The sequence below is a fragment of the Anser brachyrhynchus genome (assembly GCF_964034855.1).
Source record: "Anser brachyrhynchus genome assembly, chromosome: 3".
Taxonomy (NCBI): Eukaryota; Metazoa; Chordata; class Aves; order Anseriformes; family Anatidae; genus Anser; species Anser brachyrhynchus.
In genome coordinates this window covers 7,178,097-7,192,446 of record NC_137696.1, presented here as the reverse complement: position 1 = coordinate 7,192,446, position 14,350 = coordinate 7,178,097, and the positions used below count along the sequence as shown (strand labels likewise).

The window sequence follows — 14,350 nt, the reverse complement described above, 5'->3', positions numbered from 1 at the left end:
TATTAACCATTTTAAAGACTGACAACAGCAGAAAGGACAGGTAGTATTACTTTGAGCTTACAGGAGGCACATGTTGGATAGTAAGAAACAACCAGATGCAGAAAACTGTAGGATGCTCCCAAAGAAAAATGTGCCCTCTGCCATCACCACACACAGCAGCTGCATAAAAAAAGACAACATATCAAGCAACTTTTGTTGGTGACTATATGCTGGTAATACCTGCATATCCTTGAAACCCAATTCGTGAAGCGTTTTTTCATCATAATCGGTTGTCAGTTCATGCCCAGATGAAATCATTCTCACAGGTCCCATGAGACCACCTACAATTTAAAAAAAAAAATAAATTATAGTTTTATTTTCTAATGAAAGTGTTGTTAAGATTCATTTTTAATAGTACATCCTTCAGCAGCAATTAAAACCAGACAAAAACTCAATGCTATTTCATTATGAAAACTGCTTATTATATTAAACTAAAGTTCCTTGCATGTATTTAAAAACAGCATTTTCAGTAAGAGTTCACCCAATCTCGCAGAGAGAAGTGTCTACAGTACAGATTAAAACATGACTTCCATGTTTTGTAGTAAGTTATACTATGCAGGAAAATGATTGTGAACATCGACAAAATTGCTTTGTATCACACACCTGTGATAAAGACAGCAAAAGCAAAAGACAAAATAATTAATCTTACTCAAATGTAAGTTGGAACTGAAGATATTGTATACTACAGAAAGGAGAAACTCAGAATACCCTCCACAGAATTCTCAACACTGAACAAATCTGAACAATTAAAAGATCAAGAATTTAATTTGATGCAGATAGTCCAGCAAGAAACCTTATTACCACAGATATACATTCATTGTGCATTTTACAATGAATTTATAATCCCAGAATACTTGTATAGTTCTAATCACCAATTACAGTGCACAAAGATATTTGTTGTGGATTAAAATCTGCAGAGCTTTTCCTGATGCTAGGCACTGATCCTGCAGACTAATGAAGAGCTGCCCTACCCTGTCACTACACTTCAGCACTGGGTTTTCAAAGAGGGTCCTTCAGAAAAGCCTATTTTTTTGATCCTCCTTCAGAGATCCTAGGAAGTACTCAGAGTTGTGCTGCCTGAAAATGCTTCAAAACAGTACGTTATTTGCCTATAGAAACATAGTACTCAAAGACATGGGTTAAAACCAAAAAAAAAAACCATCAAACTTTATTCTCTCCCTGTCTCAAGAACAAGCACAGTGTAGCGCATACACAGTCAGCATTCTTCCTCTGGTAACTGCTGAAAGCGCATCACCTGCAATCTGCAGCCACAGTCACTGCTGCTGTGTGCACACAATAAATTCAGGTGATGCTTCCCAGAAACAGCAGATACACACACATGTGCTGACTTTTCCATACGACAGCACTGCAGTCAGATGTGAACGCAGCAGCTTTGACTGCCAGACAAATGGAAATCTCAGACAAAAACACGATCCTCAAATCCTGCACCCCAAAATATTTGTGAGACATTCTTGTGAAAACTGGATATTTGGTAGTCTTCCAAAGTCACATCAGTGAACAATAAAACCATCAAGGTTTTATATGGAGTTGGGCATAAAATTTTATCTCTCACTGTTCTCATTGTCCCCAGCAGGCTGCTTTGAAAACTTATCAATGCAGTCAGGCAAAATAATTTCAAACAGCTAAAGGCGAGCAAACACATCATCCATAAAAATAACACAGAGATCTACCATCTTCTGCACTTCAGCAAACCAGTAACAGATTTCAGAAGAAAGAATACAGGAAATAACCTGAGTGAGAAACAAAAGCAATCTCACATTTCTCACAGCACTGTAAATTTCAAATAAACAAGAGATGTTATAAGAAGTTTTGGGACCTCAACAGAATTTTGTGGTAGATAAAAACAAACCTGAGAAAACAAATAAAAATTAATTAAGGACAGGAAGATTTAGCTCTAGAAAAAAAAGGTGAGAGAAAAATTTGTACTCCTGAGCAAAAGGATTTTAATTCTTACTGAAATTTGATAAACTCTGTTTTGATTTCTACCTCTGTTAATGGAATGACAGCCATTTCAAGTTCCTAACCAGGAACTTTTTTGTTTGTTTGTTTGTTTGTTTTTGTCACAGATTTACCACTACTAGTATATTTAAATAAACACAGTTAAGGTCACTGAGACAGAAGAGTGCACCATGTCCCTTATAGAAGATGTCTCTTGTGATGCAGAATGACTGAGGTTTCTAAGTCTAACAGTCAATACACTGAACTGTAATTCACAGAGATCTTGTGACCAAACAACTTTTTTTTTTTTTTAAATCAGCTATACAAAACAGTCTACAAAATAAAGCATGGCTGAGTAAAACAACAAGTTTTAACTGCAAGTCTCAGTTTCAGTCCTATCCTCTCAAAATTAGGAGTTGAAAAGTAGAAGTTATTCAAGTGGATTATTTCAAACTAATGGTGGAATGCAGAGGACAATGCAAAGATACTTCTTCAGGAGTTTCATTAATAAGAAATTTAGCCAATTCCAGGATTTTATGCATCTATCAGCCAACACAGCTATCAATTACAAGATGAAGTACTTAAGAGGCAGTAATATAGGTTTTAAACCTAGCAAAGAACACTGGGTTTAGGAACCAACAGATAAAATCTGTATGGTTCTCCAGCTTCCCATAGTTACGGTACGTTAATTATTAGTGTAATGAACACAGACAAATTCAAACAACATCCATAAAATGTTAGGTGTACAAAATTACGGATATCGGCACAATCATTCTAATATTGATGTACGTGTATTTTGTGTGCATGTAACATGGGTGAATGGCAGCTCCCGTAGGGCTGCAATTCTGAATTTGCTGGATTTTGTGTCTCTATATTGTCAAGTAAAATAAAAAATAAAAAGAATCTGGTTTCTGGCCATACCTCATAGAAAACAAGACAAGTTTATTTACTAAAACAGCTTCTGAGAAGTGGCTAGAAAGCAGACTTCATCAAGAAGGTAATTAAGATGTCTAGTGTTCAAAGTCTGGTATACTGACACCGTGTCTCATTAAAACATTTTTTTTAAGTTGTAAAGCTACAAAAAGAAAGTCAGATTAACATTTACACATTTCCTAATGGTCAGTGTTGTTGGGAAGAGATGTGTTCATGGACACAATTTGTTCAGATAATATACCCAGAACACCAACTCTTGCTCATAATGAGTCAGAAAGAAAACAAGAAAATATTGAGGAAAAAATAATTCAGAGAACAAGAACATTCCAAACAGCAATAGCCACTAAGAACACTATAATATATAGCAACAATACGATTCAGAAAATATCCTTCTCCTAAAGGATAAAGCAAAAAAAAAAAAAAAATTCACTCAGAAACACATAAAGAAAGGGAACAACAGGAAGCTTATTCATCACACTGTAAACAAGCAATGACCATCTCAGGAACAACATGACTTTCAAAATTAAGAATATAAAAATAGGATGAATGATCAATTTAGCTACAGGATGATCATAAATTAAGAAGTAGTTGCAGGAGCAAGGAAAATACAACACCTGACTGGAATACATATGTGCAGGGTATAAATTAGGACTTTAAATTATTAATTCATATTATGAATCAATTGCATAGACAGAAAGGTATATGTATAACAAAATATAGAATAAGGTTTTATGTAAAAGGATCTCTAAGTTACAGAAAACTACATAATTAAAACAACAATGAAAAGAAACCCAATGCAGGAGAAGTAAGCCTATTAGGAGTTGGATCTTGGCCAGATCTAAGGACATTTGGCAGATCTACATTTTCTCTGCAATTTCAAATAAATGATAGCACTTAAGAAGAAATGCTATTAATTAAGTGAGGATGATGCTAACTGTAGCTACAGGTAGAATAAAACATATAATAATGTTTGCTTACTGAGGATATCTGGGGAAGAAAAACAGATAGTCTTCTAAGCTGTAAATGGATGAACACTCATACGCGCAAAAAATACAGGCATGAGTACTATAGCTTACCAGGGAAATCCCCTTTGCGGCTGCTTTGGCCAAACTCCTGAAGCTGTGCTTGTTGATTTATCTGCTCCTTCTGCAAATTTTCATACCAATGGGTGACTTCTGCTCGTAGATCTGCCACCTGATCACTGGGATACATTTCTATAGTCATCTGAAATTAAATACATATTTTGTTTTTTGAAGCGCACAATGAACTTACTAGAATTTAACAGCATAGGATGTAGTTGTAAAAAGGCTTTTTTAAACTACCTTGTCAGGAAGTCCTGCTGGCTGACATACAATTCTTAATGGTAGTGACTGTTTGTCACTCAGGGCTTTCAAGTGACTGCTGATACCAGTACCTTCAATCTGCCACTGTCTCAGATGATATGCAAACCTTAAGAAGCAGGTAAAAACATTCACAAAGTATTTTTGTCAAAATCTATTTAACACAAACTGTCAGTAAACAATTACAGGAAAAGCAAAACTTGGCCCCTTATTCTCTGTTTTTTTCAAAATAAGAAGAGGTTATTATTATATATATAAGATTGGTATTCTCATTTTTTTAAAATAAAAATAGATTTGAACAAATGTGAAAAAAATATTTCTTTTGTGAGGGATGCAGAAATGTGAACCATAATCATACATCTTTATACAAGGACAATGGCCAGCTTTTGTAACTGTTTAAACTTCATAGGTTATCTTTCAGAAATACCCACTGCTGTCCTTACTTTACACAAAGAAAAGTGAAGAAACTATTATTTATATTAGTAATTTTGTAACTCGTAACTCATTCATCATTACTATAAGAGAAATGGAAAGAAATTCTGCATCCAAATATAGCGAAGAAGCTATTTACCTTCTCCTAAAAGCTTCCAGGTGTGTCTTTAGCATTAAGAGTCCTCTTTCAATAATTGTCAGACTTGAGTGAGAATCTTGCTCAAGATTACTAGAAGCTATCATCAGACTCTCCATACACTTGCTAATAAACTCCTGTTCTTTTTCAAGACCAGTTTTACCTGTAATATCAATGTTAAAGTAAATTATATAAGCACAAAATTAAGTCTACGCATTTTAATGTTAAGAATAAAAGGCGGATAATGTTAGATATTCTTTAGAACATACTAAACAGAACATATAGATAAATAGAAAATATTAAACAGAAAAAATATTAATAAATATTAATATTTATTAATATTAAAAACATTAAACAGAAAAAACAGAAAAAAAAATGAAAATTCCTACCATTGATATAATAAGAGTTGATATACTGGATAGCTGCTCGACTGACATCACCCGACTGTGCTCTTAAAGCAATACCCCAGAACTGGTCCATGCCACACAACTGTTATGACAAAAGGAAAACAAACAAACAGAACATTGCCTTATTGTTTTACTGGGAGTAAAGCCTTTCTGACCTGAGAGATTTTATTATACTCTTGATCCAAATCCTAAAAGTACCTCCTCTGCTCAGGTTCTCATCAATGCAAACACCAATTATTGTAAAATCCTACCACTGACAGAAATATGTTCATACTTTGAAGTGTTAGGACAATCGGTTAAAATTCAAAAGAGTGAGTTTTAATTTTTGACAAAGAGGAATGATTTTAAACGAAGCCTTAAAATGACAACTATTATCAGTATTAGTTTTAAGAACAGAAATCTTAAATCAATCATTGCCTCAAATCAATTCACAGGAAAATACCCTACTTATCACTTTATTTCTATGGCAGTTTCCTGGTAAAAACAAACTACAGAAGAAAAACTTCTAAAGCACATCATACGTAAACTGAGGTATGTTTTAAAACAAATCTGTAGTCATAATGAAATACGCCTAATTTTAAGTAAAGATTTTCATGTAGTCTGAATCTTATTATTTACAGAAGTAAATGCTACAAGCCTATTCTTTAAACACAACAGCTAACACAGTTCAGTTATGCAAAGAGTATGATAAACTACACAAAGATGCACAGGCAACAGGTATCACTTTCTTCATGGTTTCCTATCTCTGCCTCTAGAGACAAAAGACGTCCAAAGTCATGAGGAAAGGTCGAGATTTGCAGGCCTCTTACTTCCATTTTACCGTCCTATGTTTGAAACTTTTGAGAGAGATGGTTCCTGGACTCTCTTCAAGGCAGAAATCCATACTGCCTCTATCACCACAAGCTGTGACATTAGTGTTTCAAACCAGAAAACAATTTTCAAATCAGTATGTTCTCAAGGTAAATACAGTGGCGGGTAAGTAATTTAATTTTCCCTTTCCCTCAAAAAGAAGAAAAACTAGAGCACACGGTGTAGGCTTACCTCTGAGTTTGAGCCACCATCATATGCACTAGTTGCCAGTCGAGCCAAATTACACAAATGCTGGAAGAGGTTTAGGCCAGTCATACTAATAGTTTCAGGTTTCAGCTGTGGCATCTGAATAAAATATGTTTTAGTATTGAAAAGAATAAAATTCATTGGTGGAATAGGTAGAAATTTCAAATTTTAAATAGAGAGAAATTACAAATAAAATTTGTTCTTGCAAAAGATTATTGAATTTTATACACAATATAAATAATCTACTATAATCAGCTTCAACAATCCCTTTTTCTCTACCACTGATTTGGACTGTAATGGTACAGAAGGAACAAAAATTACTATTGTAACATTAGTTGCCTAATTTACAACAGCAGGAGAATGTGCTGGCACATATGAAACTTCAACAAATTCATACATTTACGATAAGTAGACAAACTGTAATACTGAAAAAGAACTAGAATGCTTAATTTATTGAATAATACAATCTATACTATACTATAGTCTGTTGAAATGAATGGGACCCCTTGTAGAAAGCTCTGCTGTGGCACGTTCATATTTTCAGCGGATACATGGATGAGATTTAAATACTACTCCCAAAGCGAAGTCTTTTTTTTTTCTTCTTTTTTTTTTTTTGGCAGGTAACTGTATATCATTTGGGAAAATACAGTTTTGGTTGTTTTTTTTAATTGAAATGAAGTGCTACATAGCTTCAGATACAACACACAGGCTATAATGCACAGAAGCACTGGAGTAAACATTCTTGTGAAAAGAATTCATGCCAATCCCTTTCCCTAATCCCTCCACACAGGAAAAAAAAAAAATCATTTACACGACAAGTGGGGTCCTCCCAGAGTACTGAAGAGATATACTTCATAGAAATAATTTTAAATATTTTAACCTGTGCTGATATGTAAAGAAACACATCAGAATTACTAAGGTTGTGATTTACTATCTACATACCTTTTCCAAGAAAAGATGCTTGTAAGTCTCCATACCCATAGCATGCTGATCTTTACTTCGTACTTGATTCAAGAACCAGTGTAGTGCATCATCATAACATTCAGAATCTTCTACTAAGCAGTGCCACAATATGTCCACTTGTTCTAAACTCAACCCTAAAGTTAGGGAAGCATTTTTAGCTATTTCAGTATATCATCAAATACATGGTAATATTCTACAAAATCCAAGAATACACACAAAGAAATCAGAAAAGGTTTTGTCAGGACAAGAAGTTTTCAGAAGCAGCAGAAGAAAAATGCAACATCTGCCAATGAGGAATCACAAGACTTTTCCATTTTCAGAGCTGGCAATCAGTGAGTTTTTGGTTGTTAGTGATGTCCGTTAAAATTGTGTATTTTAAAAATGACATATTTATTTAAAACATCACTGATTATTAAGAAGTATGCAAGTTTTACTGCGAGGTGCTTCTCTGGTAAGTTAACCTAAAATACTTACTGAAATGATCTGGTGATCCTAGAGTTGAAAACACGCATGTCAGGAATTGAAGACGAACCTGAACTTCTGCACTGTGGCTGTATCTAAAATTTAAATTTGTATAAAAAAGGAAGTTTATTTAACTTAGCAATATTTAATTTCTTATTGTCATAACTTTTTTTCATTAATGCATATGCCCCTCAACAGTGTAATTTTTTCATATAAACTTTTCTATGAACTTCCAGTCCAGTATATAGCCTAGACTTCAGTTATATACATTAAAGAACCACATCAAAAAGTGAAATGAGACAACAGTCATTAGTAGGTAAGGTGAAGAGTTTAAGATTTTTTGTGTTTATTTATTTATTTATTTATTTATTATTTTTCATACAGTCCAATTCAAATGCATTATTTTGTCATTAGCACCTTGCAGGAACCGAACTTATTTTTTCCTAATTTATTTACAAAAATAATTTCATAACCTATATAAAACTATTGACTTCACTTCCATTTATAAGCTTAATGGTTAAAGGAGTGGAACAGTGTACTGTCTTGCCTGAATTTAAAGCAGTTCACCCCACTTTCGAACAGCTTTGGAAGTAGTTTCTCATTAGAGAAATGTCCAATATAACAGTATATAATGAAGTAAAAATATGTCAAAACCTGGACAATCCAGTCCTCTGGGATTGAGAAGCTAGAAATTGTATCATTTATTTAAAAAAAAAAACCACCTAATTTTAAGCATACATATTGGAAAGTGGATGAATGTGTTACACAAAAGAGCGATTGTAAAGGTCAATGATAACATATTTTAAAACAGAAATATTTGAGTAATTTTTTCATGATATAACAATTTTAAATTAATTTGCATACAAAAAATCCTTGTTTTATCTGTAAAGAAGCATTCAACAATGTCTAACAAAAATGACGCAAGAGTACAAAAGTTGCCATGTTTTGTTTTTTTTAAGGAAAAGGAAATTATTTAAAATGCGACTACATTCATAGACTTTTCTCCATCTAAGCATGTAATGCCACTACAGAAATTATTTACTTAAAAAGTATGCATCAGAAGCACCAGAAGAAAAGCAGAAAAGATATGTTTAAAACCACAAAATATCAAACAGTCAAAGTCTGTTCTGCACTTACAACGTATGTTTGTGTCGTCCTTCCCTGACTGCCTGGATGTAGTGTACCAAATTATCAAAGAAAAGTTTCATCATGTTAAGTTCCTTTTCTGCCCACCTATTTAAATTCAGAAAGCAAAAAGCATTAGGGCTTGTTTAAAAATGCCAGAAAAGCCACAGGAATTAGACAGCTATTACAGGAAAATGCACAAAAATAAATTGAATGTTGCATTTTCTATCTACCATAAATTCAAGTTTCAGTACAGCACTCTCTTTATTTTCATCCATAAGGCTCCATAACAGAATTACGAGGTCAGGCACACAACTGATAGAACTTTCCTTTTGCAGCCCATGAAAACTGTTCCTAAAGGCCCTAATTCAGCAAAAATCCATGCCAAAAATCAGAACTGGGTTCATATTTAAATGCCATGTCAAAATGAACAAGAAGGATTGCTAATAAGCAGTGTAAACTTTCTTAGAAATTCAAGTAGTCCAATTCTCTACAGTTAGATCAACTAGCTAAGTTGGTTGTTCTAGTAAGCAATGCTATGCTACATATTTTCACATTTGAAAAGTTTTCTTACAAACCATTTTATTACCAAGCTGCATTTGATATATAATCAGAACAGAATCATGCTGATCAAGTTACTGCAACCTTTTACAATATACTATTCCTAGATGTCTAGAACTGTCTGACAAGTCTTTGACAGGGTTTGGGGGGAAACAGTTAAAAAAAAAAAAAAGTCTTCACCTCAGTTATGATAGCAGAGCTTATTAGGATTAAAACTAGGCCTGAGTGATTAGACAAGTTCATACAACTAGGCCAGATAACAGACATGATAATCTTAGGTCATTGTTAATTTGGATCACACTAGAAGAGCAAGCCTCAAAGCAGTTCTCCGAATGTCATCACCTCTGTCAGTTTAGTGTGTTTGTGGGGGGGTTTACTTACATTGTTATCCAATGTGTGTCGTAACTGCTCCCAAACTGTTGAAATGTACCAAATAACTTTGGAAGAAGACGAAGTGAAACTACTACTGATCTAAAGGAAAAAGAAAGAATCACTACAATGTGACCGTTACAAAATGAAAATAGTTTTAAAATTACTTTGGGAAGCTCCTGGTCAATGAGCAGATATGCTAACTGAAAGCACTGGAATACATCTGGGTGAAGTTTAATCAGTTTTCTGAATTTGAACTACATATATATCAAAATATTTACATATCGTACCTCGCACAAAGAGCTGTTAGACAAGTATCAAAATAAAACAGTATACATTTCACATATTTAAAGTGAAAGTATTTAAATTTCACAAGATACATTCTTATTTTTAATGTTCATAATACTTATCTTTTGAAATTTCACCAAAATGGGTATTTTTTTTTTTCTACAAACAGATGAGACAGCAGAAATAAATCTCAAACTGTCAAAATATTGCCATTTTCAAACTGTACAATCTCACAGTTTTGGCTGGTATTAGAAGTTATCTAAAGTCAGGGTACATCTTCATCCTCCAGCTGCTCCTTCATAGAAATTAAATCTCACAACAGACTTGGTGGGTAAGAACTTGTCTGCTTCTCAGTCACTTAAAGGTAAAATCAAAATATTCAGCTCAAAATGCTTATGCTAAGGCACTTGACTTTGCACTCAACTGCTTAAGAAAAATGTGAACCCAAGTTTACCAACTGGTGGGAAGGCAGTAAGCTCTGGCAGAAGGGAGAAAAGACAAAAGCACAAGATGGGAAATTCAGGATGCTGATAGAATAGAAAAATGGAACATCAGACACATCCATAGCACTTTTAAAACTACTTTTATACTTTAACTTTTGTCTGTTTTAAATTGGCTTCCTGTAAAATTAATTAACTGGCATATTCAACTTGGATTTCTTATATACTGAAAAAAGATGAATGTAAAACCAGATAATTTAAGTTACCTGTTGTTTGCTAAATTTTCTAAGCAGCCTTCAATAAATCTCATTCGAATCTGTCTGTCAGTGAACCAGCATACTAAAGAACAAAGCAGCTTCTCTGCTTCATTTATTAACCCTTCAGAGAGATGAATCTACAGCAAGTAGAAAGAAAGGTCACTGAATAGCATATAATTTATTTTCTTTTTAAAAATATTCTTTTCTTGTATTCAACTTACTGCATCTTCATCCTGGACCAGATCCCACAAAAGGGTATTTCCTTTCTTACAAACATTATCCAAATTAATGTCCGTCACCGCATTGCTATTATATTGATGTTTATGAACTGCTGGTCCTGAACAAAATATAAAGACCGTTATTAAATAAATAGAAGGAATCATCTAATCTGAGCATTATTCCCTCAGTGCATGAAGAACATGCTTTACTTCTCCATTTGGCTACTTTAAAGTGCATACAATAACATTACAGTTGCAGTTTTTTTCTGCATATGATTTCTTTAAAAAAGAAAGACACAACCTTATAACCATTCAAGAATTCGACGGGACAGTTAAGGTAATATTTGCATTGTTTTTGGCTAGCTGCAAGTGCAACAAAAACACTACCTAAGAATTGCAGATGCAGGTGCAATTGCTTTTTCATTTAATTAGATCTAATTCATATAAATATATATGTAGTTATACATAATTCTTAGCACTGTGGACTGAAGGGAGGTTATCTTTTTAATTACTATGGTTGGAAAGTAAAAAGCACATTTCAATAAATTCCTCTCATACTGCATGATATCCTATATCTAACCAAAAACCAGGAAAAACAAACGCTATTTTTACATATGATAGAGTATTAAAGTGCATGATTTTAGAAACTCATCATGTTTTCATGAACAGGGATAGACGTTTTCCTTCTTGTATGTGGTCACAGCTGGTACCATTCATTTCTGCTATTTGATACTATTTTCATACTGCAGCAAGGTCAAGTAAAAATTTTAGAATGTGTGCAGAACACTGTAATCATTTGCACATTCAAAACTAGGTGTGTCAAAAATAATTTGCCTCATGCTCAAACAGTAATTCGGATCTCTCTATATAATATGTATATATATGCATAATATCTATGGAAAAATGATGCTGATTTACAAAATATTTTAAATACAAAGTTTTTTAAATACATCATCCCAAATTTTCAGTGTCAGGCTGAAATCAAGAAATACTATGCCTGAAGAACAAACACTAAACCGTGTTTCAGGAAAAGATGTAAATAGTAGTGGTTTTACTGTCTGCTGGAAGATAGCAAACATGGTTCTCCTGGACCAGTGAAGAAAAATGTCAAACCCTTCACTAACCATACCCTCTGTTATATTTAAAAGAAGGATAAAACAGAAAACAAATCTGCCAAAATAGCATATGGAAAGATACCACAATTCTTACAGAGCATTACAATAGCATATTAAATTACACCCTGAAGAAAAGTAGATTTGGCAGTGAAAGATAAAATTGCATAAAATGCCCTTTAAGGCAAGCTCCCTCCGATATCAAGTTGTATTTTAACTCATTTTTCAAAAGTTATCCTTTGCACAGTCCATTATGGTTAATTCATTTAAGATGATAAATGTATGAAATCACAGTAATATCCACCCACCAGAAGAAAAGTCACATAAGTTTTCAGGGAAAAAAATATCTAGCGTTTCTGTAGCACTCTTCTCTTAATTTCAATTAACTGATTTGAAAAAAAACATTTCTTAGGCTTCTTAGTGCCTTTGTTTTCATTTGTATTAAAAGATCAAGTATTTTATTTTTTATTTTTTTAAAAAAGATAAACACAGTTACATATAGTGTGATACAAAATGAATCCCTTGGAAATGAATTAACTTGAAACAGTAAAATCTCAGTAGTTAGTCGCTGTGGTTTCTTTGGAGAACTACATTTTTATATACAACTTCACACATGTATGGTTAAAGTAATTTGATTATTCAATTTATTATTATTTATTTACTCTTCTATTGAAGAATACTTTAAAATTACACGAAACTGAGTTAGAAGTACGGACAATGTTTTTCTGCTTTCTTTTTATTACTCCTACCTTGAGTAAGATGTTCATGATAGATAGAGGCGAGGTTAGGAAGGTGCTGCTGGAGATGGGATGTTAGCTCAGCATGTGAATTAATCTGTACAAGCTCTTCTTCACAGCCAGACTCTTCCCCATCAAAATCTGCCATATTTTTCTCTGATTTTGCACTGACTTGAGAACTACTGCAACTGACATCATCTGCACTTAACATGTCATCAACCATATGTCTGTAAAAGAGGAACGTTAGAACAGATAATATCAAAGAAAGCTTTTTTTACAGCAGACTAATCTGATAAATGAGTTAAAGCCTTTACTAGAAGACAACTGAAACATTACGATGTAGTCAAGTTACTCAATGCGTAGTTTATACATGTATTTCAATACATAGCTAATGTAATCCAAGTAAACAGACACCTCTGTAAGCTAAAGTCAGGCTGAAGCATTTGTCTAAACAACAGACCTTTATATAAATTTGAAAAACAATTATAGATAAATTGAAGGTCTCACTATCATGATAACTGTGTTGACTTCTTTAAGCTAAATAACAGCATTTTACAAAGCAACATTAACGCTGTTAAATATTGTCATACTTATTCAATCTAAAAACTTTATTAAAAAAAAAAGACTTTAATCACAGTAACCAAACAGATAACTGTATAACTACTTGAGATAACTATCTGTCAGAAAAAATTATCCCAAATATAGCAAAACATCAACACAAATTTCTGATCAAACCAAGTATTTTGCCACCAGTTTTATTTTTGTTACAGGAGGAATGAGGAGACATGTCAAGCTACCTACCCATCATGGTGATGGTGGTGGTGGTGGTGGTGGTGGTGATGCTGTGGACCAATGAATTGCCGACAGTTAAATAATTCATTTCCAATAGCTTCCCCCAGAAAGTCCCCTGTATGAGTTATACAAGAATCTTGAGACCCTTGTGAAATGTGAGCAGTGCTCATTTCCCCTGCCATGTCATGCTCTGCATCCTCAGCATGGGAACAGGCATCTAGCATTCTAATTCGATTATCCACTGGTGTCACAGAGTCAGTATTAAAAACATGGTCCTTTCCTGCCCCATTATTTGCACCACTCCTCTCCGATGCCCCTTGTGAATCTCCCAGACAAATGCCTGTTTGTGATTCCAGTTTCCTGTTCCGTAGATCCGTGCTCCTACTGCTTTTTTGGGGATTATGACTCCTATCTTCTTCCTCTTCATCCTCCTCCTCTTTGAGAGCTTCAATATCTGCAATGTCTTCAGATTGCACTTCACTGCCAGGACTTCCAGCAGACTGGCTTGCATGACTAGAGTTGGCCTCATTACTGGATCCATCACTGTGGCCACTGCTACTACCAGGACCACTACTGCCATCTTCACCGCTGTTTGCTGTCTCATCAGAGCTTCCTTGCATCGACTCCTGAATTTTTTTTTTTTAAGATTGGAGGAAAAATAAAACACCATTGAAAATGCATAATGAACATCATCATCACTCAAATGCCATTCTTTGTTTATAAG

At 33.8% G+C, this 14,350-nt stretch overlaps 1 protein-coding gene across 6 annotated transcripts in view; it reads right to left on the bottom strand.

Moving 5' to 3' along the window:
• Nucleotides 1-14,350, bottom strand: part of USP34 (ubiquitin specific peptidase 34) — a 129,847-nt gene that overhangs the window by 57,891 nt on the left and 57,606 nt on the right. For all 6 annotated transcript variants that reach the window (XM_080587854.1, XM_080587857.1, XM_080587856.1 and 3 more), the window contains 14 exons: nt 13,636-14,252; nt 12,847-13,061; nt 10,989-11,104; nt 10,777-10,904; nt 9,795-9,884; nt 8,865-8,960; nt 7,740-7,822; nt 7,245-7,399; nt 6,288-6,401; nt 5,229-5,328; nt 4,843-5,002; nt 4,254-4,380; nt 4,008-4,155; nt 220-320 (listed from right to left, as the gene is read on the bottom strand). In XM_080587854.1, coding sequence (XP_080443980.1) covers nt 220-320; nt 4,008-4,155; nt 4,254-4,380; nt 4,843-5,002; nt 5,229-5,328; nt 6,288-6,401; nt 7,245-7,399; nt 7,740-7,822; nt 8,865-8,960; nt 9,795-9,884; nt 10,777-10,904; nt 10,989-11,104; nt 12,847-13,061; nt 13,636-14,252 — 2,250 coding nt within the window. The remainder of the gene's footprint in view (nt 1-219; nt 321-4,007; nt 4,156-4,253; nt 4,381-4,842; nt 5,003-5,228; nt 5,329-6,287; nt 6,402-7,244; nt 7,400-7,739; nt 7,823-8,864; nt 8,961-9,794; nt 9,885-10,776; nt 10,905-10,988; nt 11,105-12,846; nt 13,062-13,635; nt 14,253-14,350) is intronic.